At 38.7% G+C, this 26,329-nt stretch overlaps 1 protein-coding gene across 6 annotated transcripts in view; it reads left to right on the top strand.

Moving 5' to 3' along the window:
• The window catches only part of LOC139456549 (P2X purinoceptor 4-like), a 128,225-nt gene that overhangs the window by 61,532 nt on the left and 40,364 nt on the right, over positions 1-26,329 (top strand). For 4 of the 6 annotated variants that reach the window (XM_071238324.1, XM_071238321.1, XM_071238327.1 and 1 more), the window contains exons 6-8: positions 347-433; positions 3,469-3,616; positions 8,257-8,387. In XM_071238324.1, coding sequence (XP_071094425.1) covers positions 347-433; positions 3,469-3,616; positions 8,257-8,387 — 366 coding nt within the window. Of the gene's footprint in view, positions 1-346; positions 434-3,468; positions 3,617-4,172; positions 4,321-8,256; positions 8,388-26,329 lie in introns of all 6 variants that reach the window. The other 2 variants (XM_071238326.1, XM_071238323.1) reach the window with 1 other exon arrangement.

The following is a 26,329-nucleotide window of genomic DNA, read 5'->3' as shown; positions in this document are numbered from 1 at the left end:
TGGTTGATGCATGTCATTGTATCCTAATTGCAAAGATTGATGGTCATGATGTCAATCACTGGATTGTCTGGTCCAGACTCAATTACTTACTGACCGATATCATGAGGCTGGAATATTGCTGAGTGTGGGATTAAACAAAAAACAAATGAAGAGAAAGGACACCATTAAACATTATTGACGAAGAAATGAGGGTCATTTTAAATCGTTTGACCCTTGAATTGTTAGTTGAATGTCCTGATGGCACGGAACAAGAAGCAAGCAGCATGCAGTTTTATATAGGTATTGATCTATTGATTTATTGATTCCTGTGTGTGCATTTTGTGCTTATGGCTTGTTTGTGTTTCAGACCAAAGACTGCAGTTTTACTAGAATCAAGAAACTTTACAGTTTTCATAAAAAATAATGTGGAGTTTCCAAAATTTTCAGTAAAAAGGTAAGTTTTTAATGATTCTAGAACATTCTTGTAAAAACAACATGTGAGCATTTGATTTCCCTTTTTAATGGAAATCTTGCAGACTCCTGAGGGAAATCTTGGCATAGCCGTGAAGTAAACTTCGTAGGTCCAAAAAAGAAATCTCAGCATAGCCATGAAGTAAATTAGTAGACCTGAAGTAAACTTAGTAGACACACAAAGGAAATCTTGACTTGTTTGATAGGCATTTCGTAGAAGTTGACAGATGACAAAGTAGACAGAAATGTTTTTAGGATAAAGAGTTGCTTGACAGTGTTATAAGAATCAATACCATAATGTCGCAATAACCGTATAATAAAGAAGTTGTTATCCTAAATAATTTTTGTCTACTTTGGAAATCTTGACATAGCCTTTAAGTAGACCTCAAAAGAAATCATGACAGTGCCTTGACGTAAACGTGGTAGACCCCAATTTGAAACCTTGTCATTGCCTTGAAGTAAAGGTAGTAGACCCCAAATTGAAACCTTTACATTGCCTTGAGGTAAACGTAGTAGACCCCAAATTGAAAACTTGACATTGCCTTGAAGAAAACGTGGTAGACCCCAAATTGAAATCTTGGCATAGACTTGAAGTAAACGTGGTAGACCCCAAATTTAAGTCTTGGCATAGCCTTGAAGTAAACGTAGAAAACCCCAAATTGAAACCTTGACATTGTCTGGAAGTAAACATTGTAGACCCCAAATCAAAATCTTGAAGTTGCTTTGATGTAAATCTAGTAGACCCCAAATTTAAGTTTTGGCATAGCCTTGAGGTAAACGTAGAAGACCCCAAAATTGAAACCTTCACATTGCTTTGAAGTAAACGTGGTAGACCCCAAATTGAAATCTTGACATAGCCTTTAAGTAAACTGATTTGACCCCTACAGGAAATCTTGGCACAGCCCTGAACAGACATGCAATGTAACCTGAATATTATCTTCTTCGAACTGTGATATCACATAAAGACACTGCTGAGAAAGCCTGAAATTCTACTAGCCCTTGAGATACTGTTAACTTTTGACAAAATGAGTTCCACATGTGGACTTCCTGGCTTTACCCCAAGAGGAAACATTAGCGGGTCCTTTGTGGATATCTTGACAGACTCTTGATGAAAGTTGGGTGAGTGAGTGAGTTGGGTTTTACGCCGCTTCTAACAGTATTCCAGTTATATCGTGGCGTGTCAGCTTAATGTGGGAGGAAAGCCCCAAGTGATGCAGGTCTCAGATGTTTACCACTTCGGTGAAACCCACGAGCACGGGTATGGTGCTGACAAACCTAAAAACATAATTGGGGCCAACTGGGATTCGAACCCACAATCATAGGTTTCTGGCGTGCCCAAGGGACGCAACTCTGCACAACGAATCGCGGCGCCTTAGACGACTGGGCCACCCGTGCGCCCTGATGAAAGTTGAGGAACTGCACTATCATAAAAGCAGAAACTATTTGACTATCAATGCTGACAGCAACTTTTGTCAAGTGATTGTCTTTGTTGACATTTTTTGATGTTCAGTACAGTTTTTAGGGGAGTTGCAGTGCCATGGGGGCTGGGGTGGCCAAGTCTATCAAAGGTGTGCAATTCGTTGTGCAGAGTTAAGTCTCTTGGGCATGCCAGAAACCTATGATTGTGGGATTGAATCCCAGTTCACTCCGATTATGTTTCTAGGTTTATCAGCACCATATCCGTGCTCGTGGGTTTCACCGAAGTGGCAAACGTCTGAGACCTGCATCACTTCGGGCTTTCCTCCCACATTAAGCTGACACGCCATGATGTAACTGTAATACTGTTAAAAGCGGGGTTAACCCAACTCACTCACTTCCTCACTGAAGTGCCATGGGACTATTTTGTATATATCATGAAAAATAGTATCAAGAAAACAACCGATGACAATTAGGAATTCCACTTCTTGATATTCTCAATAAATATGTCTTCGGCTTGTTACCCACGGCTGTTGGTAGTGGTTCAGCAGATGATGCATAATGGGACGAGGATGGATTGTGTGTGTTGTCTATAGTGATGCATAAGCTATGTTGTTGGAGCACATGCGCTAACAAGGTCAAATATGATCCATCATCAATCAAAATTATATCAGAATGTTCTACATCTGTGACAGAATATATCTTTATATGCTTATTGGATTGTTCTTTAATGCATTCCAACAGATGCTGGATAGTGGTATGGACAGAGAACAGAATTTGATATCAGAGATTAGCTTGAGGTCAATCCTGAAATATCAATAATTTCTCCTCGTAGGAGAAAGATGAGTGAGGGTTTTTCCTGAAGGTCAGGACAGAAGTTATGGTGTTACGTTCCGGGAAACGTCGGCTGATATAGTGTTCATGAAGAAGTAATGTTTCGCAGAAGGATTCTTGTATGTAATTGATTGGTTTACTAAATACAAATAAATGTTGAATAAAATGAAACATATGAGAGCAGCCTTTGTCCTTCCCATGGGTAACTTATTTCTATTTAAAAATCAATTGAAAGGCAGTCAATTAGGAAGGGCAGTAACCCTTTGAGTTTTCAGTTGAAAACTCTTTTTGTTCCTTCTCTGAAATTGGTTATGGAGATTTCTGAAGAAAATGTTCTTGAACTTTCATTTTACTTTTATTTTGACCTCTGAAACTATAGTTGTCCTAAGGTCAAGAGGTCACAAGAAAAGGACTAATTAGACAGAGGACTAGTTCTTTTATTAAATGAGCATTTGAAAAAGAGTGTTTTGGTCAACGACTAGTTATTTCTAGCTTACATTGTGATCAGTTTTTCAAATTCATCTTTTTGGTAGTTCACAGGGCAAGTGAATATAGTGCAGGACGAGTATAAATATATTATCTATTTGTCCTACAGGACAAGTTGGGTTTAAGAAAGTTTTTGAGCCTTGTTAAGTTAATTGAATTAAAACCAAAAAAAATCCCAAAGTAAAAAGTTGCTGTGAAAATGAGATATCAACCAAGTTTTTAATTTGAACTTGGAATTTTGTCAGCTGTTTTGTGTGTAATTTTCTTCCTCTTCTCAACCAGACGCAATTTGCCCAACAATGCCACGGACACGTATCTACAGATGTGTAGAAACAATGCCTACGACTCTGTGGACCAATACTGTCCTATATTTATACTGGAGACTATTGTCAACCTCACTGGACAAGACTATGCACGCATTGCCGAACAGGTATTGGTCTCCACCAGTTATGTCTGGTCTTATCTGGTCTGGCCCAACATGAACCTGTAGATGCCGGTTTAGGCCAGTTGTAGACATGAGCACCAAGTTCTCGTTTCTGTCAGAAGAATATTCAAACTGCAAAAATGAAAAAATATTTCAGATCTTTTTTTCATATTATGACTGCTCAATAATATCCAATGTACTGCTAATAAAATGTTCAGGACATATTACTTTTCAGCAAATTCACTTGATTTGGACCAAATTTAATATTCTTCTTTCATAAACTTGAATAAGCTTGAAGCATGGGAATGACTCATCTGCATTGATGGTAGAGGGAAACGTGATTCTGAGTTCAAATTTCTTAAAAGAATGACATCATTATCTGAACTTTGATCAACTGGTATTTTTCTCAAAACCATCTGTTCTGATGCCGAGTCTTGGGGAGAACTGGTTCTGCAGCATGTTTCAGCCACAATCCTGCAATGCTTCTTGAGTTCCCATGCTTCGGGTGAAGTGTATATATACTTCAGCACCATTGCTAACCGTTATTAATGTTGTCTTTCAGAAGGAACATTCTTGGCTTCAAAAGTGACCAAGCTTTGGGGAACTGTCGATTCTCCCCTACCGATCCACTTAATAAGTTTTGTCCAATTTTCATACTTGCTGACATTGTCAATTTCACAAGTCAAGACTACGCCGTGTTAGCGCTATCGGTAATTATCCATTTCATGAGAAAATTTCACCCTGCTGTGACTTCGGTGTCTGTCGTTATTTTGTTGTTTTTCTTTGAGAAATTTCCCATCTGCATCTCAACTGTTCCAAATATTATTGCTCCCAACTTCAGAAACCTTCCACAAATATGTTGCCCAGTTTAATGTAGGATCGGAATAGTTTTGCATTATAACTCAAAACTATAACTCAATTTATTTTCAAATAGGAGTTCCTTGGTTGCAGTGACAACCATTTGGTTTCGATCATGTTGGGGGGGGGGGGCTACGGGTGGCCCAGTCGTCTAAGGCGCCTTGTTTCGCTATTTAGAGTTGCGTCCGTTGGGCACGCCAGAAATCTATGATTGTGGGTTCAAATCCCGGTTTGCCCCGATGATTATGTTTCTAGGTTTGTCAGCATCATACCCGTGCTCATGGGTTTCACCGAAGTGGTAAACGTCTGAGACCTGCATCACTTCGGGCTTTCCTCCCATTAAGCTGACACGCCGCAATATAACTGGAATACTGTTAAAAGTGGCGTTAAACCCAACTCACTCACTCACTCACTCGATCATGTTGGTAGACAAACATTTGGTCGGGGTGAACCTTTCCCTCAATTGTGAATATTTTTGATAAAATTCATGAAAAAAGAACTTTTGTCTCAGTTACATTATTCAGTGTTCATGCATGTGGGAAATTTGTTACAGAGTCATTTCATTAAATATTATCCTTTCACTTTAGGTATTATGCTAATTGTTGTGGAAGCCCCATCCAAGCTGATTGTTACGATTTAGTGATTCTATTCACTGCATGAACTTTTTGTGTGTTGGAGCATGCTAAGCATGGAAGAACATTGATTTGTGTTTTTTGCATAATACCAGTTGGTCATCATGATTATGCTTACAGTTAAATGTGCAGAGTTGTGTCCCTTCTCTGCTCTTCACACATGCTCCTCACAGTGACATCCTGTTTGGGGAGCTCTCTATACTATCGCTGCCACCAGTCAAAACTCCCCACTGTGATAGGTGACCGCAACCATGCTTGGAGTTGAACTCTCAACCTACGGACCGTAATGTTTACAAACAAGCGATGACTGCTGTGACGCCGAATATACTTACGCTAACTAAATTATTTTCTGTGTTTGTCAGTTTGAACTTCTGTTTCATTTCAACTATCATGTAATTGGTATAGTAAGAATGTAAGGGGGGAATTTAGGTGATTTTCCATCTGTTGAATCTGGAACCAATTTGATCAAACAAACAAGAAGTTAAATTCATCGGGGAAATATGGTCAGTTGTAAACCTTTTCAAAGTTCGCTATGATGGCATTTCCACAGACAAAAACAAAAGTATAAACATTACTATATTTTGGGTAAAAGGGCAAATTTCAAGATTCTTGTAATGGCCGCGCCCACACTGGTGGCAGCGATGTAACCAAGAGTGTAACGAAGGTGTCACACGCTGGGAAGGAGCTTACACTACACATAGATTCCACCAATGTGACCTTGACCTTTCACCACCTTTGTGTTTGTTTATTCTATAATTTGGTCATAGGCCCATGTACATTTCATACATAAACAGTGACATACCCGTTCTGATCGGTTTCACAAGATGAGGTACCCAGCACCCTATTTTGCTTTCCACAGAGGCAAAGCATCTTCATTGTTATATGACTGAAATACTGTTCAAAGCACAATTCACCAGGATTGTTGCCTTAAATAATTCCCCCTTACATATTTCTTGCCATTGTACCCTGATGGGCAGGATTGTTGCTCATGCTGTCAGCCACTAGCCTGTCATGCATGATCCTGTGAACAGCACACAGGTCACAAATCAGTTGAAGTTTAACAACGCTGGTCAAGGAGAGTCCTAGGATGGGTGACTGTGTTCAACAGCTTGACTGCTGAGAGTTTCTAGGGCTTCGGTCCTGCCCCACACTGAAGCACATGCACTACATGTGGTGTCTCCATGGGCAGGTGACTTAATGTTGAAATTTGTCACTGTTCACCCAGCAGTGAATGGGTACCCAGTAGGATGATGTGTTTATGTGACTGTTGACCTTCTTGCACCTAACAGGCAGCTTGGGTTGTATACTCCCTAGGGAGCTGAGAATGAAATCGAGTAGACCCTAAAACGGCCTTACCATTAGTAGTATTAGTAGCCTGACTAATCCGATACATCTGGAATATTGTCGACTGTGGCTCAAAACAATATTCATTCACACGCATCAAGAGCTAACGTTACTAACAAGCTTAAACTAATTCTAACTGTCAGATTTTGCCTCACAAAATTCATTGACAATAATGATTGTTTTCTACACCATAAAACCATTTCAGTGCCTAAAAGCATGTATTGATTAAAATTCTTTTTCAATTTGAAACTTGTCAAATTCAGTTAAGAGAATGTTTCACATTGCAATTCTTCAATTCCAAGTTAACTACATGTTTTTGCTCTCGTCTCTTCTTTCTTAAGAGGGTAATGTGTTGGTGTTTATCTTTTCAACATGATGGACTCCCAGACATGATAATCAAGGCATGCTATTTGTAATACAACTGGCTCTCTTGGCTACACAGAGCATGAAATTAATCTGGTTATTGATTGTTCAAAGTTTTCAATCTGTCCTTGTTCATAATTGGGAATGTTTTGGCCAGTCTTTTTTCAAGGTTTGCATTAGAAAGTGTTCTTTTTCAATTCTGTGAATGTAAAGCGTTGTGTTATGTCTATGTTTTACTTCATGTGTTAATGTAAAGTGATTGTGTTGGTTTACACGACTTTCTTCACACGATGTTGTTAATTCACCAATGGGGCCAACCATTTGATTTCCAGGGGCGCGGGTGGCCCAGTCGTCTAAGGCGCAACGATTCGCTGTGCAAAGTTGCGTCCCTTGGCCAGCCAGAAACCTATGATTGTGGGTTCGAATCCCTGTTCGCCCCGATTATGTTTCTAGGTTTGTCAGCACCATACCCGTGCTCGTGGGTTTCACCGAAGTGGTTGATGTCTGAGACCTGCATCACTTCGGGCTTTCCTCCCACATTAAGCTGACACGCTGCGATATAACTGGAATACTGTTAAAAGCGGCGTTAAACCCAACTCACTCACTCACTCATTTGATTTCCTGAAGGGCGGCCTGGGATTTTGTATCCAGATTAGATTTTTTTGTAGCTACAGATACAAAACCATTTTCTTTTTTAAGACTCTGAGCCTGAAGTTTCTTTTTAGAAAAACACTCTGCAAGAATGTAATTTTTGTTGCAGTCAATTTAAATTTTTTCAAGATTAAAGCATTGATATTTGTTTCCGAAATTTTCGCGGACGTTTAATTTTTTTGATAAATCCCAGAAATAAATTATCGTAAAGCATATATAAGGGTTTACAAAAGTCATCACAATAAGCACTAAGATTGTAAATGGGAGAGGGTTACTAATTTCAGAACGGGTAGTAAGGTAGGTAATTATGATGTGTGGGACAAGTCAAGTCATACTGAACAGAGTTGTCAAACTACATCTTGCTGTTCTTACAACAAAGGGGTGGTCGGGTAGCCTAGTGGTTAAAGCGTTCGCTCGTCATGCCGAAGACCCGCGTTCAAATCCTGACATGGGTACAATGTGTGAAGCCCATTTCTGGTGTCCTCCCCGTGATATTGGCAAAAGTGGCGTAAAACCATACTCACTCACTCACTCACTCACTCACTCTAACAACAAAGTGTCCATAGGTAATTTGAGTAAGGTGTCCGGGTAAACAATCTTTTTCTTCATTTAACCTCATAATAAATGACAATAAGTATAGAATTTATAAATGATGAAGGAGGGAATCAGAATTGTAAAGATGAAATTATAAATACCAAGATTTATACACCATCTGTCCTAAAGCATGGTGATATGAGCTTGATCAACTTACTGTTATATCGCGGCCTATGTTATAACAGCTTCTGTGCCATGTTTCAGGGTGGTGTCATACAGATTGTTATAACCTGGGACTGTAACCTTGACTACAGCGTGGATGAGTGCGTCCCGGAGTACACCTTTAGGAGACTCGATAGTGACGATTATAAAGTTTCTAAAGGATATAATTTCAGGTAAGGTCAAATTGATATCAGTACTGATTCTGTTTATCCATGAAAGTATTGGGTGATGATGCTGGTGAATTTAGTCATCACTTGTTTGTGTCTGTGTGAGTTGAACTATACAAGCATTACTTGATTGTGTTTGTGAAGTTTATTATGAAAGCATTGCTTGATTGTGGATGTGTGAGTTTGACAATGAAAGCATTACTTGATTGTGCTTGTGTGAGTTTGACAATGAAAGCATTACTTAATTGTGCTCGTGAATTTAATTATGAAAGTATTACTTGATTGTGCTTGTGAGTTTAATTATGAAAGCATTACTTAATTGTGCTCGTGAATTTAATTATGAAAGCATTACTTAATTGTGCTCGTGAATTTAATTATGAAAGCATTACTTGATTGTGCTTGTGAGTTTAATTATGAAAGCATTACTTGATTGTGCTCGTGAGTTTAATTATGAAAGCATTACTTGATTATGGATGTTTGAGTTTGACAATGAAAGCATTACTGGCTGCAAATGCCAGTAAATATTCTCAAATAGGAATTAAAAAATGGGAATTAAAAAAATCTCAATTTATGTTAATATAGTTATTCTAATGATATAGCTTGATCAAGGTGGCCTACCTGTATATTTCACTGGAAGTTAGGTAATATAGGACCAATGTAGAGGAAGTGATCAATTTTACATTATTGCATTGAATACAATTTTAAGATACTCGGAAATTATTAAAAAAAAGAACTTTTCATAAATATAAAAGGGCTGTTTTGAATCCTAGATAAATCCATTGGGTCTCTTACTGCTCTCACGAGTCCAAATTTCCACATTAGGTTTTCAAACTCCCAAACTTCAGTAAGAAAATCCACTTACATCAACATTAAACCTCCTGTAATTACTCAGCGACCAAACAACAATCAACACTTAGTGAACAAGGTACAACTGGGACATTGAACAGTAGATTGTCTCCTACTGCAGGCCGAATGCCTCGCTCTTTCTCCAAGTAGCCATAGCCAAGAAAGGGCAAAGGTTTATGAAAACTGTCTCTAAGGCAGACGAATCTTATCTTGCACCATGACAATATAACACACAGCACAGTTGTAAATTGGATTTTTAAAAAGTGATGTACATAGGAACCCTGTTTTTGAGGACAGTCCCGTTAGTTGAGAATGGCTGTATCACAGTGTTTGATCAGAGTTCCCTCCCCTGACTCCGTACTTTTAGACCATGTGAGTGAGTGAGTTGGGTTTAACGCCGCTTTGAACATTAAACTGGGCATAAAAACATACTCACTCACTCTTAATTTTAACTAGTTTGTCAAAAACAAGTGAACATATTTAATTAAATTGTCGTCTAAGGCGCCGCGATTCGCTGTGCAGAGTTGCGTCCCTTGGACACACCAGAAACCTATGATTGGGGGTTCGAATCCCGGTTCGCCCCAATTATGTTTCTAGGTTTGTCAGCATCATACCCGTGCTCATGGGTTTCACCGAAGTGGTAAACGTCTGAGACCTGCATCACTTCGGGCTTTCCTCCCACATTAAGCTGACACGCCGTGATATAACTGGAATAATGTTAAAAGCGGCGTTAAACCCAACTCACTCACTTTTTGGAATTGAATGTCATCTATGAAATGATTTCAAGTAGAACACTATCCATCAGCTGTGTTGATCAGGCTGTTTAGGGACCTGAAAATTGGAAAACACACAAACAGTTTCATCATGCCATTGATGACAGATGTAACAAGATTTGGTGTTGAAGATGATGGTGAGGTATCGGTCGTGAGATATTGCTGTGGCTGGTTGAACGGCAGATGATTAAACCAGAGTGTCATCCCCTCTGTCTTGAATTTGTTCTTACCCATCACTGTGGCGCCAAGCCAAGTAGTGTCTCAGACTTTAAGAAACTACATTTGAACTTATTACTTTATGTCTAAAAGAAATATTTTGCAAGTGTTTACGTGGAACTTATTTTGCTGACCAAGCATTGTTTAAGCCTTCATGTTTCCAGAACCCCCTAAAAATATAAGACCTCGCCCACTATCTGTCTACTGTTTCCTGATTGGCTGATAATAAAATGGGCATGGCTTGTTGCATTATTGTGCTGAACAATGTCACTGATTTTAAATGGTTGTCTTCAGGTTTTTGTGTTATAAGCTTGTTTGTGGCACCATCGGTTACTGTGACGTCCCAATCAAATGACATCACTAATCTCTCTGCCTCTGAACCTGTCAGCTGTACTTTTTACACTGAAGACACGTTTTTTCCTGGTGACAAACTGAAAAAGTTGGAAAAATGGAAGAATTTTTTATGATAAATAAGATCGCACCCAAGTGTCTTTTAATATCAAATATATCAAACTCGTCCAAAAAACTCCTGAGCACATGCAAGCTTTCCTCAGTTTTCAACTTTTATCGATTCATCTGTGTCCCTTGCTGTGATAGTGAGTGCATACTGTACAGACGGTGTCAGAACCATATTCACTAAATACATTTAGGTCCACTCCTGGAACCAGTTTGTGCAATTAACACAGCAAGCTCTCTTTTAATTTGTGAAATCTTACAAGTGACTTTTTAAACAGCATATTTTTTTGTGAGCGTGAATCATTACAATTTTTCAGAACTTTCTTCGAAATTTAAGGCTGTCCTTAACTGACAAGTTAACATCTCTTAACAAAGGTCAAACAGCTTGATCAGAAGTAAACTCAGTATTGTCTCTCATTACTGACCTGGAGCTGAAGTAAAAAGGCAGTTAGTAGTCCGGAACTACAGATGTCAAGAAGCCTGGGTGTGATGAAGGTGTGTTAGGGAAGGAAGATCACAGTGTACCTTGTGGTTCGTCATTATGTAGTTAGGTTTATGGAGAAATAACGAGATTTTTAACTCATTTTTCTATCTGGTTCGCAGTTGCAAAAATATTGGGGTGAAAACCATGTAATATTCTTGGGGGAATGTGTTTTATGTATGGAGACTAGATATATTTTCAGCAAAACCAGACATGTTTTTAATTAAAACTATAAGTCTAAATACTTTTTTCTAAAAAACACCTTGCATCAATGTAATGTTTGTGGCATAAAGTTACTTTTTTTTAAGCATAATTATTTTTTTCGAAATTGCTCTGGGATGATTTCTCTTTTTTCGAAAAAAATCTCATATTTAGCTCACCTGACTGTAAATCGTGTGTGCTTGCATCATAGCCTGCTTCTTGTTTCCTATATTCAATATGGCTGCTTCAGCTTTGTGGTTTGACCATGGTCTTCGATTATCACAAAATGCATTTCTTTGCCCTGTACACATAATCTCTTCAGAAGTTTACAGCAATGATGTTCAAGAGATTTGAATCTGATTTTCAATATGGCAACCATGGCAGCCATATTGAAAAATCTATTTATGGCCTTTACTCAGCCATTCTTTTTCAATATGTAATAAAATTTGGTTTTTCATATTGGCTATCGATCATAGAAAAATATGTATTGAAAGAATTCCCAATACACAAGAATTTGAGTTGTCCAGGGAACAAAACACAATTCCAGGATACATTATTCAGGGTTAGAAACTAACAGTTTTTGTCCACTAGTCCTTATTATGATAACATATAGCAAAAAAGGGCAAATTTCAACTAGTCCTTAGGATACCTTTACTATTGGGCAGTTTGGTAAGGACTACAGGACTGGTGCCAATTTCTAACGCTGTCATCATTAAGGTGTCACACTTGGCTGAGTGGATCAGTGTTTTTCATTTGTGACAGGATCCACTGGTCTTAGGTTTGAATCCCAGATTTGACCTGTTTTTTGTCAAAAGCACCATCCACACCACCATGATAAAAATGAACTATTGTTCAATGGAGTGTTTACGATTTCCTGAATGACCCTAATCTAGTGCCCCGCCCCTCAACCTTTATTTTCGATTGTCCCGAGTTACATCCTAACTGATACATGAGCATAAATTTATTGCACTTCACATGTGAAAACACTAGTCTATTTTTTGTTGTCACAATCATCTTCAAGCACCCTCTGAAACAGTTTTTTGTTAGCAGCTGTTTTAATTGTTGTGCTGTCTGTTTGATAAAAAAATAGCTTCAAACTTTTTTAGTATTTGTTGATTGAAAAGTAGTTTAAGTCAGCTTGAATCAATCAATATTGCATCGAGAACAGTTGAATTCTCTTTGAAACTGATCATGTTGAAAAACATTGAGATTAGAAGTTTGGAGAATGTCAACCTTTTTTAGGAAAAAGCCAATAAATAAAGATTTCAAGACAGTGGAAAAAGATAAGAAACACTTGCAAATTGACAAAAGTCAGGATTTCAGGAATTTTTAAAAAAAATGGGTGAACCCAGTGGAGGTACCAAGATAGGAAATGTTTTAACATCGATCTCAGCAATATTCCAGCTATATGATGCCGGTCTGTAAATAATCAAGTCTAGACCAGACAATCCAGTGATTGACATCATGAACATCAATCCACACAAGTGGGATACGATGACAAGCATCATGGTTGATGCATGTCATTGTATCCCAAATGCGTGGATTGATGTTCATGATGTCAATCACTGGATTTTCTGGTGCAGACGCAATTATTTACAGACCGCTGTCATATATCAGGAATATTGCTGAGTGTGGCGTAAAACAACAAACAACCAACATCCATCATCCAGGTCCAAATAGATCTCCAGTACCCAATGCTTATCTCCCTTTAATTGTTCCATGTCTGAATAGATCTCCAGTACCACGTGCTTGTCTCCCTGTGGGGATTCTAGGTCAGATCAGATCTGAAGTTATACCTTTTTTTTGCAGATTAAAGCCATCTTGACATTTACAAGTAGCCACTCCAGATCAATAGAAAACATATTTTTTTGTGTGCGAAAAACACTGGCTAAGTCCCTCTGACATTACATAAAGACAACTAGTTTGAACAAACCAGGGTGATGAGAATTCAAGTAATGAACCGATGTTTAAACAAATCAAATCCTTGAAACAATTGCCCTTTAATTCCTGGGTCCCCTGTCAACATGTTGAAAATTTATCTAATTTGAAATCCTTGAGTGGAAATCTCTCCCCAAAGAACTGTTGTCAATGTCTGTGGATGTTTACCATTAAGCCATTACCGCTGTCAGCCATCTTGCTTTTGTCTCTGCCAAACTCTGGCAACTTCCTCAGAGACAAAATTCACAAATGTTTGATCACAGCGTACTGATTGGCAACTGTTATAGAGGGTTCTTTTTGCCTGTGATGTTAAATGTTTGAGTTCCATGAATTGTTTCATTTCTATGCTGGACTGACAGTTGAGATAAGAAACAGCCTGTGAAATGCCGTTGATCATACACTATCTGTCGATCTGGGCAATATCTTTCCTTACTTTTTCTTGTATCTGCTGGGGCGGTCTGGTAGCCCAGTGGTTAAAGCGTTCGCTCATCACGCCGAAGACACGGGTTCGATTTCCAACATGGGTACAATGTGTGAAGCCCATTTCTGGTGTCCCCTGCCGTGATATTGCTGCAATATTGCTGAAAGCGGCGTAAAACCATCCTCACTCACTCACTCTTGTATCTGTTTAAGTGGCAGCGGAAAAATGATTTTCATTTTTACATTTTTATAAGGGTTTGAACAACTTAATGCACAACATTTTGATGACTTACAATTTGAAATGAATAATCTTCTTGTGGTTTTCATTCATTGGTTGTGGTTTTGTTTTGCAAGAGTATCCTCATCCAGTTGGGAGTATTAAAACAATATCTTGTGTTCAAAATGTTTAACACGTTCAAATTGGTCAGATTCTCTGTGTGGAGATTCTAGGTCAGAATAGATCTCCAGTACCCTCTGCGTGTCTCCCTGTGGAGATTCTAGGTCAGAATAGATCTCCAGTACGCAATGCTTGTCTCCCTGTGGAGATTCTAGGTCAGAATAGATCTCCAGTACCCTCTGCGTGTCTCCCTGTGGAGATTCAAGGTCAGAATAGATCTCCAGTACGCACTGCGTGTCTCCCTGTGGAGATTCTAGGTCAGAATGGGAGTATGAAAACAATAGTTTGTGTTCAAAATGCTCAACAAGTTCAGATTGGTCTGGTTCTCTGTGTGGAGATTCTAGGTCAGAATAGATCTCCAGGACGCAATGCTTGTCTCCCTGATGAGATTCTAGGTCAGAATAGATCTCCAGTACCCAATGCTTGTCTCCCTGATGAGATTCTAGGTCAGAATAGATCTCCGGTATGCAATGCTTGTCTCCCTGTGGAGATTCTAGGTCAGAATGGGAGTATGAAAACAATATTCTCAAGAGGCTAAGGAATTTGGGAGAAATGTAACAGTTTTGTGGGATTAATCACGTTTGACAGATGTATTTTTTATTGCTCCTGATGGTATTGATTTGGGGCAAATGGAGGTCCACTGTTGGTTTATGGGGTCACTTACGCATTGAAGAAACATTTGTATCCTTTGTGAAACTCTGCCATTATTCTTTTTAAACGTTGACTTGGATGCATTGATCTTGATGGATGTAAGTAGGGAAGATGATATTCCCACATGTAGTTGTAGCCACCACTCGGAAGTCATTAGTTCAGTGTCCAAATTATTGTGGTATTCGATTTAAACAATATTTATTTCCAAGAAAAAGGAATGGGATTGGAGATCCTATTTAAACACCTCTCCTTACAACGAACATGTATCAATTAATAAGAGTAAACTGTACATAAAATATAAATTTAGATTAATTGTGCCTACTGTTGCAAATATTATGATGATATACAAGTCACACACAAATACATGCATACATATATCGGTACAAATACAAGCAGCATTCCAGCATATCACACATACTAACAACTATTTGATCGATGTAATCATTAGGCGACATTTGTTTTATTTGTTGGTTTACGGATGCGCCGCTCTTTCAAAGTCCAAATGTTAAAAAAAATTAAAAAAGAAAATTACCCTTTTTTTTTATTACCGCCGATCTTTTCGACAAAAAGTTCAAACAAAAAAAGATTTCTTTTCTTCGTCGAGCTTAAAGCAAAGGGAAGTCACTCTGATATTTCTTGCTGGGATCCTTCTTTATACCATCAAAGCTTGTCAACGCAAAGCGCAGTGGTGACCAGTTTAACTATTTCAACACTGTTGGCCGTTCAAAGCCACAAGTCACACCGCACGGTAAACCGTCCAAGCCACGTCAAAATAGTTTATAATTATATTAACCTACTTTTCATATCATTCATTTATTAAATCTATCACATTTCACAATGTCTGAAATACCTATTCCATTTGATTTTATCATTTTTTATCTATAGATTAAAAATATATTCACTTGACACTATTTCCCGCAATGTTATTGAAAATAAAATTCTCGGACGCACTTCGACAACGGGTCCTCACGGGCTGAAACGTCTTTATTTACAAAGTAATAAAATCATCAAAAATGTATCTATAAAAGTTGCCAAACTGACATCTTAGTTATTATTTCCAACTTTTCGTGCGATCGCATATCGTAAGTCAAATGACATCTCGGCTTTCGTCGCCTGGATTTCTCGGCTCGGACACGATGTCTTAATGCCAAAATATATGCATAAGAAATCTTTGTCACAGCTCGTAACCTAGCTCTATGCATCCATAAAGTTCCATATTTTTAATATAGATCGCGATTTCATGCTAAAACGTTCAGAATAACATGATTTAACACAAACCTTTTGCCAAAGTCTGAAAATTATCTTTGCTGTAATTTGATTAGCTGCCTTAGGTCACGTGCTTAAATTTGACTAATCACGAACTTTGTAGCAGATTTTGTCGGTGAAACAGTATAAGTTTTTTTAATGTATACTGACATGGCTGGACGTATGAGTTATTCATACGAAGCTTTGAAAACCGAGGTATTTCCTCATGTTAGTGAGCGGACAGCCACTTTCATCGGGAAATGGGGGATGACAGATATTATTTGTAATTCTTTTTAAAATAATGTTCAACGTAAACAAATGAAAATTAAAAAGAAATAGGTAAGTGGATTTTATGAATTCTTATATTTGCCGAAAAAATCGTTAGATTTGCACTAAATTTGGACGTTATGAATATTTTAGCTTACATTATTATTTATTTAAAACGAACTTTATTTAGTTGTTCATGAATTATTTAAATAATGAAATACACATAACTTTCATATTTAAAAACAATAGGATTAATTAGACCTTTCAAATAGTGTATGGCCAAACATGTAGTAGCAAAGATGTTAATTTCAGCAGATAATTCATTGATAAATGTTGGTTTCATTTATCACACAACAGTCTCTGGGAACTTGGTGTCACAGCAGTAATCTTCTGGTTGGCTGGTGTTGAAAGAGTTAAACGTTGCCCATGCATTTGCTGCCAAAAAAGCAGCGTTTTTCATGCATTTCCACCCATGACATGAATATTGTTATGTTGTCATCCCTGCACAAGCTGAGTGCAAGGGATATAATAAAATGTTCTTGAAAAATTGAGTTATTTTACTTTTATTATGACAGGATATTTTTTTTCATACCTACCTAACTTTTTAGGACAAAATTCAGGTAAAAAAAATGTGAGAGGCTTTTTTTTTTTTTTTTTTAATTGGCCTGCCTCACTTTTGAAATGAGTTTGAAATCCGTAAACCAAGAAATAAAAAAAGTGTCGCCTTATGAAGACATATTTAGATTTTAAATCTTTTAGATTTGGCAATGAACAAATGGACAGATTGTACAATAGCAGTATTCAACCAAATAGTTATGCCCCCAATGTGAAAAGTTAGGTGAGAGCTCGTTTCCTGAGCAGAACCCCAAAACCTTTGAATATTTCTGGATGAAACTTGCAGTACAGATTAGTTTAATGGTGAACTGATGCCATTTGAAGATTTGGGATTTATATGGTTTGGGTTTTTTTAAATTGTTTTTATGACAAGTTTGACCTGTACTGAAAATGAGCAGGACTCCAAAACCGTTGACTATTTCTGGATCAAACTTGTTATTCAGATCAGTTTAGTGGTGAACTGGTTCCTTTTTATGATTTGGGATATTGAAACAATATTGAACAGCATTATGTTTTTCTTCACTGACCTGAAGGTGTCCAATCAGTGCCTTTTTGAAACCAGCTTACGTAGGATGCTTAACATCATCTGGTAACAGCATATCACAGTATCGTATTCGACGTAATAGGCGTCCAGGGTGTTCTAAAAAGTAGAAATAGAGGGCCCTTATTAGAATAAAAAAATTGTGGAAAAACAACAGAGTTGAAAGATCGTAAATTTCATGGTTTATGCTGACAGCCTGAAATGCTACAAAAGAAAGGTTTGTGTGTATTATACACGACAGATAATTTTCCAGAATTGAATTGCCCATAATTAAGGTGCATATAACACACGAGTACGTACTATATACGAATATATAAGTCTTGTGTACATTTGTCAATAGGAATGGGTGCTAATTGGGATTGTCCACTAGCCAATATGTTAGCAAATATCGCTGTGGGCCCTTATTAGAGTGGGGCACGTATTACGTCAAATACAGTATTTTATACTGAATATTTCACACAATGTGTGAAGCTGGATTGGTAAACAAGTAAAGACTTATGTCAATAACGATCCAGTTGTCACACAGTGTTATCAGTTATGATGTACAGTCCGGGGTAAGTGGAAAGGTCCCAATTTTGCTTAAAAACACAGTTATTGATTTTAAAGTAGTACAGTATTTGTGCCCCTGTAGGGTCATTTGTGGAAACCTGTTCACAACAGTAAAAATTACAAATTGGATATTGTCAAAATACTTTCTCTAACTGGTATCACAATCTCATTTGCTGCCAGACACATTGTCCGTACACGATGGATTAACATTTCACTACATTCAGCTCTTTTTCAGTGAACAGCCGTGCTTTGATATAATCATTTTCTCATTTATCTCAATCTCATTGAAAGAAGTGGAACTTCCATAAACCTCCCCCAACAATATTCACATTTCTTCACAGAACAGACTGGGGATGTGTCATTGTTCACATTTATTCACAGTTGTTACACAAAGTTAGATCATCATCATCATCATCATCATCATCATCCCAATTCCTGAGGGAAAGCTTCAGGCCCCGTGGCTGCTGAAAAAACTCACATAAGTTCCGGCTGCGTGCACAGCCAGCCCGACTGGAGGTTAAACTTACCATCATCAGATGTATAAATGTTTTGAATAACTGATAAACACATGACCCAAAAACATATAACCCAATGGATTAACTATATAATTGATAAAAGTGTATTTAGGGTAAAAATTGATTAAAATGTGAATCTAAAGTTTTTACACAAAGTTAAACATTCCAAAATTTTATATTTTATCAGTGTCAACGACCTGTCCCCAAGCTCACTTACTTACTTACTCTTTGATGGATGTGGCTGTTTGTTTGAAGTTGTCAGTGACTCGTTAGCCTCAATAAAACACACAGTGCCTTATGTAACGATGTCTAATTAAATTCCTCTTTACACTAACAGTTAGAACTGCTCACCCCATGTGGTGCTTGTATTGATAATCCTTAATTACAGAAGCATGGGATGAATGAGCTCATTAAGCAGGCTGCTCTGCCAGTGATTGATGTCACTTGTCTGGCTGACTGGACTGTGGAGGGAGGGGGGGGGGGACCTCACTGTGCAGCCTCCTTTTGTTTGAAACTATCAGTGCAGTGGAGCATGGTGATTGGTAACAACGGACTGCATGGGGGGCCATATACAAAATACAGTAGCTGATATTGATATACATGTATTGATCTATTTTTGGATAACACACAGTGATTCAAATCTTTTCCTTTTTAAATTCAAACAAAGATTAAGAGACTCTTCTTCAAAACTGGCATTCCGACATTAACAAATCACCAAAATGTAAACATTGCAAAGAGTATGAATCCCTATTAACCCCTGAATTATGTCTTTCTTATGACATAACGATCCACTTCATAAAACTATTTACGAATTCCAGATGCAATATTTTCGGACTTAAAGTTGAAACAGGTTGAAATCTAAATATTCCATATGAGAACAGACTCTGTATCTTCTGCGATTATTGATAAATCCTTTATAGAAGATGTCCTTTATATGTTGAAACATATTTATTTCCATAAAGTGGAGGGATTGGCAAACAAGCATATTTTGCTTATATGAATGTCTCTCCCAAACATGATACATATACAAATAGCAATGTATTGAAAGTGACATGAGAAATAGCATACATTGTACAATTGACATTAAAGACAAGTACTGTTCTGTAAGTGTTCAATTACTGGATTATCTTTCGTAACTACACTTACGTTATTATTTACATCCAGCACAACAACATCTCATTATCATATAGCAAAGCCAACATCTCAGACAAAATCTCTAAATCTCTAGAAAAGAACATCATGTTCTCATGATATGCCCAAGATATCAGACTGTCAGATATCAATACACAGGTTTACACATTGCTCAAATTGTTTAACATTCGTATCATTAATGTCATCAACAGATAAAAATATTATGATATCTATTGGAAAGTTTTTGCTGAAAGTTAGAAGTATAAGAAAGGACCTTTGGTTGTTTAAGCATAAGTATTTGACTTTATTTATAAATGTTTCATAATGTCATAAATGTGCTACATACATAGCATACCTACATGCGTGCAGGTTATATAACATGTATATTGTTTTGTATTTTGGGCTGGAGGCCTAACTACTGAATTAATCTTGTCTTGTCTATATTTATGTTTCATTTGCATGAGATACACACAGAGATAAATATTGCATGTGTGAAAATTGTGCTTTTTCCTGTATCATTATCTTAGCATATAATACAATCAGAAATACATTCGCATTAGAAATACACAACACCACTTCTGAATATACATCTACACACAAAAAACCACTTGTGATATGGCCCCTTTCTTGAAACAACACAGATTTTTTAATACCCTACAAGCTGCCTGCACAGGAGGTTAAACAGGGAAGGAACAGAATTAATTAGCTCTAACGAGGTGTTGAGACACCAATTGTTTTCACCTGTGTATAAAAGTATCGGTGTGCTATGCCGTTCTCAATCTGAAGTCAACATGCTGACATCATCACTTGCTGAGAGTCTACCCCAGAAGGCTGTGGAGTACCTACACGAGCAGTCGCAATTCTATCTGGAGTCCTGGTACTTCAAGGAGACCGACCACAAGGTGAAACTATGCTTCTCTTTTGACAACAGCAGACAGGCCAAGAAGGTGGCACTACTGAAAGCCAGTGGGAACAAGTCTGAAAACCAGAATAAAGAAGGTGCCAGAGCTTCTAGAAGAGATAAGAATTTTGAGCGGCAAGAAAATTTGTCTGAAAGTTTGTGTCATGTAAATTATGAAAATCAACTTACATCTGTTGCCCGGACACCACTGAAGTGTGTCCCTCGGACTGAGAACCTTCAGACCTTCCAAGCCCAAGCTGATACACCACAGAAGTTTTTTGCCAACTTGTTGAAGAAGAAACCGGCACATTCTAAGAGTGATGTCAGCATCAGGAATGACTCCCCCACAAGGAGGAGCCCCGTACAGCGGATGGTTGCTGTGATGGTCGACAAGACTGATTACTACCCAGAACATTCCAATCTGGTGGACAGAACCACGCAGGCGGGTACTACAGTGTCCTGTCATGGAATGACAACACAGACAGATTATTCAGCCCACAGTTACAGGGTCAATGTGTACCCTCAGTCACAGAATGGATGTGTTCAGACAGAGTCAGCTTGGAGTGACGTCAGTGTTTGGACTCAGACAGATATTGAAGTTAAGGCCAAATGTGTGCAAGCAGGATCAGGGTTGGATTGTAATGGTGCAGCCACCCAAACTGAGAGCAGAGCAGTGAAAGTAGAAAACACTTCAGTACAAACATGTCGGGCCCTCAATGGATCTGCTTCTTTATCTGCACATCCACAAGAAGGATCTGTTTCTGTTCAAACTGAGCAATTCAGTGAATCTGCTTCTCAGACTGATGGGCTTCAAGTACTTCCTCCACAAGAGAACATTTCAGTTCAAACTGATTCCAGTCAGGTTGTCATTGGCGTTGCTTCTCAAACTGATACTTCAGTTCACCCTCAAGGTGAGAGTATTTCAGTTCAAACTGATTCCAGTCAGGCTGCCAGTGGCGTTGCTTCTCAAACTGATACTTCAGTTCACCCTCAAGGTGAGAGTATTTCAGTTCAAACTGATTCCAGTCAAACCCTGAATGACATTGCTTCTCAAACTGATACTTCAGTTCACCCTCAAGCTGAGACTATTTCAGTTCAAACTGATTCCAGTCAGACCCTCAGTGACATTGCTTCTCAAACTGATACTTCAGTTCACCCTCAAGGTGAGACTATTTCAGTTCAAACTGATTCCTGTCAAACCCTTAGTATAACTGATGGTGAGACTAGTATTGATGTACACCTCGTTGAGAATAGTTCCATGCAGCAAACGGATTCATCTATCAACCAAGGAGCTTATACTCAGACAGATGCTGCAGGCCCCCATGTTGACGATGGATGGGCACAAACTGATCCTGTTGATATTTGCCTCAGTAATGCTACACATCTGGAACAAGCCACTCAAATCAGCAGTAAAGACATTGACTACAGTGCTGAGGTAACCACTCAAACAGATGTGGGTCCACTCGAGACCAGGGACACACAGACAGACTATTATCAGCGTCGTCATGCAAGCACACAGACTGCAAAGTACAAGGTTTTGAGATCCAAAGTAAAACCATTAACTGTTTCTCCTTGGAACAAGGTACAGAAGTTCACAAAGCAGTTATCGTCCCCAAAGGTTTCCACTGTCAATAATGTATTTCAGTTCAGCTCAAATTCTGATCCCCAGTTAACATCGCCAAGCAGGAAACAGTTAGGAAATAGTGGGATGAAGTCAAGTAGAAAATCCAGAGATGCCAGCAAACAACAAGCAGTGAAGGAGAAACATGTTTCCTTTAAATTTGACGATTCCAACAAGATGGAAAATAGTGGCAATGGTTCCCTAGTGGCAAAGGTCAGTGCTTCATGTGAGAATTCAGCTCTGACCTCTAACATGCTACAGAAACCAGTTGAGTCTCACAAGACCAACTCAACTACCCCATTAGCAGAGTCTCACAAGACCAACTCAACTACCCCATCAGCAGAGTCTAACAAGACCAACTCAACTACCCCTTCAGCAGAGTCTCACAAGACCAACTCAACTACCCCATCAGGGATGACCCCAAACTCATCTACTCCATCAAGGGAGAAGACCCACACAACCATTGTTTCTACACCCATCTTCAACACATCATCTGAGAAGACCAACATTGCCACCCCTATCTTCTTCACAGTATCAGACAAGTACGATCGCTCCAATCTGCCACTCTCCGATGAGGCTGTCACTGTTAGGTCTCTAATACAGGCAACCAAAGCCTTCATCATCAAGAACTACAAGTACCAGAAGGGATCAAAATCCTGGCGGATTGATGATGCCGATGGCCCTGACGAATTCTGTGTATATGAGACCATTAAGGGGAGGCCAGAGTATAACATAGAAGTGGAGTCGATGCATGCAGTCAGGTTAAGCATGCCATTAATACCAAAGCCAGTGTTGAGGCAGGTCCACTACAGATGTGTGTATCGGAATGTGTACGAGTATGAACCTGAAGGGAGGATGCTCCTTCGGGAAGTGCTGGAGTGGCAGGACATCCTTGATGAGTTGATGGATTAGGTTGAAGATGTGTCCCGAGACTGTTTGGAAGTGGCCAAGGGTCCATGAGGTGATGAGGGGTTAGCTTGAAAGTGGCCCCTGAGTGTCCACATGCATAAATTTGTCTATTGTCTGATGGTGTTGAAACTTCACGATGTGTGTACCATATTAAGGATTGTACAGTCACATTCTCTAGGACTGGTTGCAAGATCATGTACAGTTGTGGGACTGATCTGCTATGTCATGTGTTTTATGTGAATTCATTTGTAATCAACTCTTCTGCAATAAAACTTTTATATATGAAGAGAATGTTGTTGACAGATTTCCTGTTTCACCTTGTTCAATAAACAGTGCATCAGTCAAACACTGAATCATTTTAATAACTGACTTACGGTACAGAGGAAATCTCCTTTAAAATTATCATTCATCAACTCATTGATTCTTTACCATGTTTACACTGACAGTTTGAATTGCTTGAAGGGCATTCCTTAGGAGTTGATGGATGACAAAGTAGACACAATTTATGGATAACAACTTCTTTATTTTACTGTAATTGTGATGTTTTGGAATAGATCCTCATACCGTTGTCAGGCAAGGCTATTTGTAGTTCTTGTTCACGACGGATGTAACATGTCGAACAGTATGGAGATCTAGTCGTCACATATGACAGAGCACTTGTGGGTCATTCAGTCAGATAAATAGCAGGTCAAACAGAGAGGCAGACAAATAGGTTAGTGTGGTCCAGGAGCAATCAATCTGTGTCTTAACCTTGTTAGGGTTGGTGGTTGGTGGTTGGTTTGTTTCTTGTTTAACGCCTCACTCAGCAATATTCCAGCTATATGATGGCGGTCTGTAAACAATCGAGTCTGGACCAGACAATCCAGTGTATGGCATCATGAACATCGATCCACGCAATTGGGATTGATGACATGCATCAACCAAGTCAGGGAGCCTGACAACCTGATCCCATTAGTCGTCATTTACCATATGTTCACAGCAAGCATTGTCGCCTTTTATGACAAGCATGGGTTGCTGAAGACATTCTACCCTACCCCAGATCTTCACCTTGTTAGGGAATGATAGAACAGGTTGTGTAACTTTGTCCGTGTGTTTGGGGTAGCAACAGTGATTGTTATTTGTCTCAATTTTACTGGGTTTTTTCGCAGTTTGGAACAGTAAAATGTCACAGAAATTTATGTATCAAATGTTTAGACTAGTTAACAATGGGTTTTATTAATTTTTGACTGATTTCCTCTACAGTTTGTTTTTGAAAAAGGCTGAAAAGATGAAATAATTGTCAGGAAGTCAATCTGAAGAAAAGAAATGTTCATCACCCATACTGACTTTCACACAATATCTCATTAAAATCAGACCTTAGTTCTCACTACTGCTAAACAAAGATCTGAAGACGTCCCATTAGGGGTCACATTAGAACGACCTTTTATTCACCCAATCAGAGCGTCGCTTACCAGATCATGAAAGTGACAGTCGGAATGTAATTTCTAATCATGCAACCCACAAAAACTTTAACACAGGGTATTCTGAACGATAGTTATGGGTTTAATGACTGTATCCATACAATCTAGACCATCTAATAGCCATTCCAGAATGTTCTTTTGTTTAGGTTTCAAATTTGTAATCGAGAATTTGTCAAAATATGTTTCGAAGCGTAGTCGCCAATTTGAATCAGTGCCATAAAGCACGAGAGGGCTGCCTTCTGATTGGTCATTCCATTGGTCGGTCAAAGTTTGTGCAAGGTCTGTCTGACGTGACCCGTAATGGGATATCATCGGATCTTCGTTTAGCGGTAGCAAGAACTAAGATTTGAATTTTAATGAGATAGACTTTCACAGGAGATATCATTGTGAAATTGCATCACGATGCTTTGCCAACCAATATGAAGCCATTGGTTACCTGTGTCATTGATAAACTTGACATCACAATCAAATGACATCACTAATCTCGCTGCCACTGGAACTGGTTAGACCTCTGAAGATCTGGGCTTAAAATAGGTCTTCTGCAACCGAGCTTGTTGAAGAGGCGACTGCTTGTCATAAGACAACGGGATCAGGTGGTCTGACTCGCTGACTTGGTTGATGCATGTCATCATATCCTAATTGCGTAGATGTCATGATATCAATCACTGGATTGTCTTGTCCAGAGTCCGTTATTTACAGACTGCCATTACATAGCTGGAATTTTGCAAAGTGCCAGGCTAAACAAACAAACTAACGGGAACTGGTTATCAGTACTTTTTATTGTCCCCCACCGCGTGAAAGCGCAAAGCGGGGGATATAGTATTCACGACCGTCCGTATGTACATCCGTACATCCGTCCCACCTGTTTGTTGCCGCGATATCTCAAGAACAAAACACTGGATTGTCTTCATATTTGGAACTATGGTGTATATACAGACTCCGCAGACACCAGTCGGTTTTGGTGACCTTGACCCCATTTTCAAGGTCACATCAGGCAAATCTGCTTTTGGAGTTGGAAAACGGTGTTGACGCGATATCTCAAGAACTAATCTCTGGATTGTTTTCATATTTGGAACTATGGTGTATATACAGACTCCGCAGACACCAGTCGGTTTTGGTGACCTTGACCCCATTTTCAAGGTCACATCAGGCAAATCTGCTTTTGGAGTTGGAAAACGGTGTTGATGCGATATCTCAAGAACTAAACACTGGATTGTTTTCATATTTGGAACTATGGTGTATATACAGACTCCGCAGACACCAGTCAGTTTTGGTGACCTTGACCCCATTTTCAAGCTCACAGCAGGCAAATCTGCTTTTGGAGTTTGAAAACGGTGTTGCCGCGATATCTCAAGAACTAATCGCTGGATTGTCTTCATATTTGGTACTATGGTGTATATACAGGCGGGGGACATTTTGTCACTTTGTGACAAATACTTGTGTAAGTTAGCTATGAGATAAATCAATGATGGTGTATTGGACGAAGTTATGTTTGAGAGGAAAGTGTCTAGTGTGATGTTCATCATAGATGTAGCTGGACAGTGTAGATGAACACAATGGCCAAATGATAGCATTCAAAAGTGGGAGAGATATGATATCTGTTTTGGGAGAAAAGGTACATAGGATGGATCTGGAAATTGTGAGAATATCTGGGAACCCCTGTTTGCAAGAATGGACTTGTCTGACACTGCCGAGGCCGGATTGTATTCAGGGAGTCTTCATTATTTGAATATGGATAAATGTTTTTGAATGATTGTGAGTGAGTTGGGTTTAACTCCGCTTTTAGCATTATTCCAGTTGTATCACAGCGCATCA

The sequence above is a fragment of the Haliotis cracherodii genome, unplaced genomic scaffold (assembly GCF_022045235.1).
Source record: "Haliotis cracherodii isolate W230 unplaced genomic scaffold, xgHalCrac1.p SCAF_11, whole genome shotgun sequence".
Lineage (NCBI taxonomy): Eukaryota > Metazoa > Mollusca > Gastropoda > Lepetellida > Haliotidae > Haliotis > Haliotis cracherodii.
The sequence above is the reverse complement of the archived record's forward strand: the minus strand, read 5'-3'. Positions and strand labels throughout refer to the sequence as shown.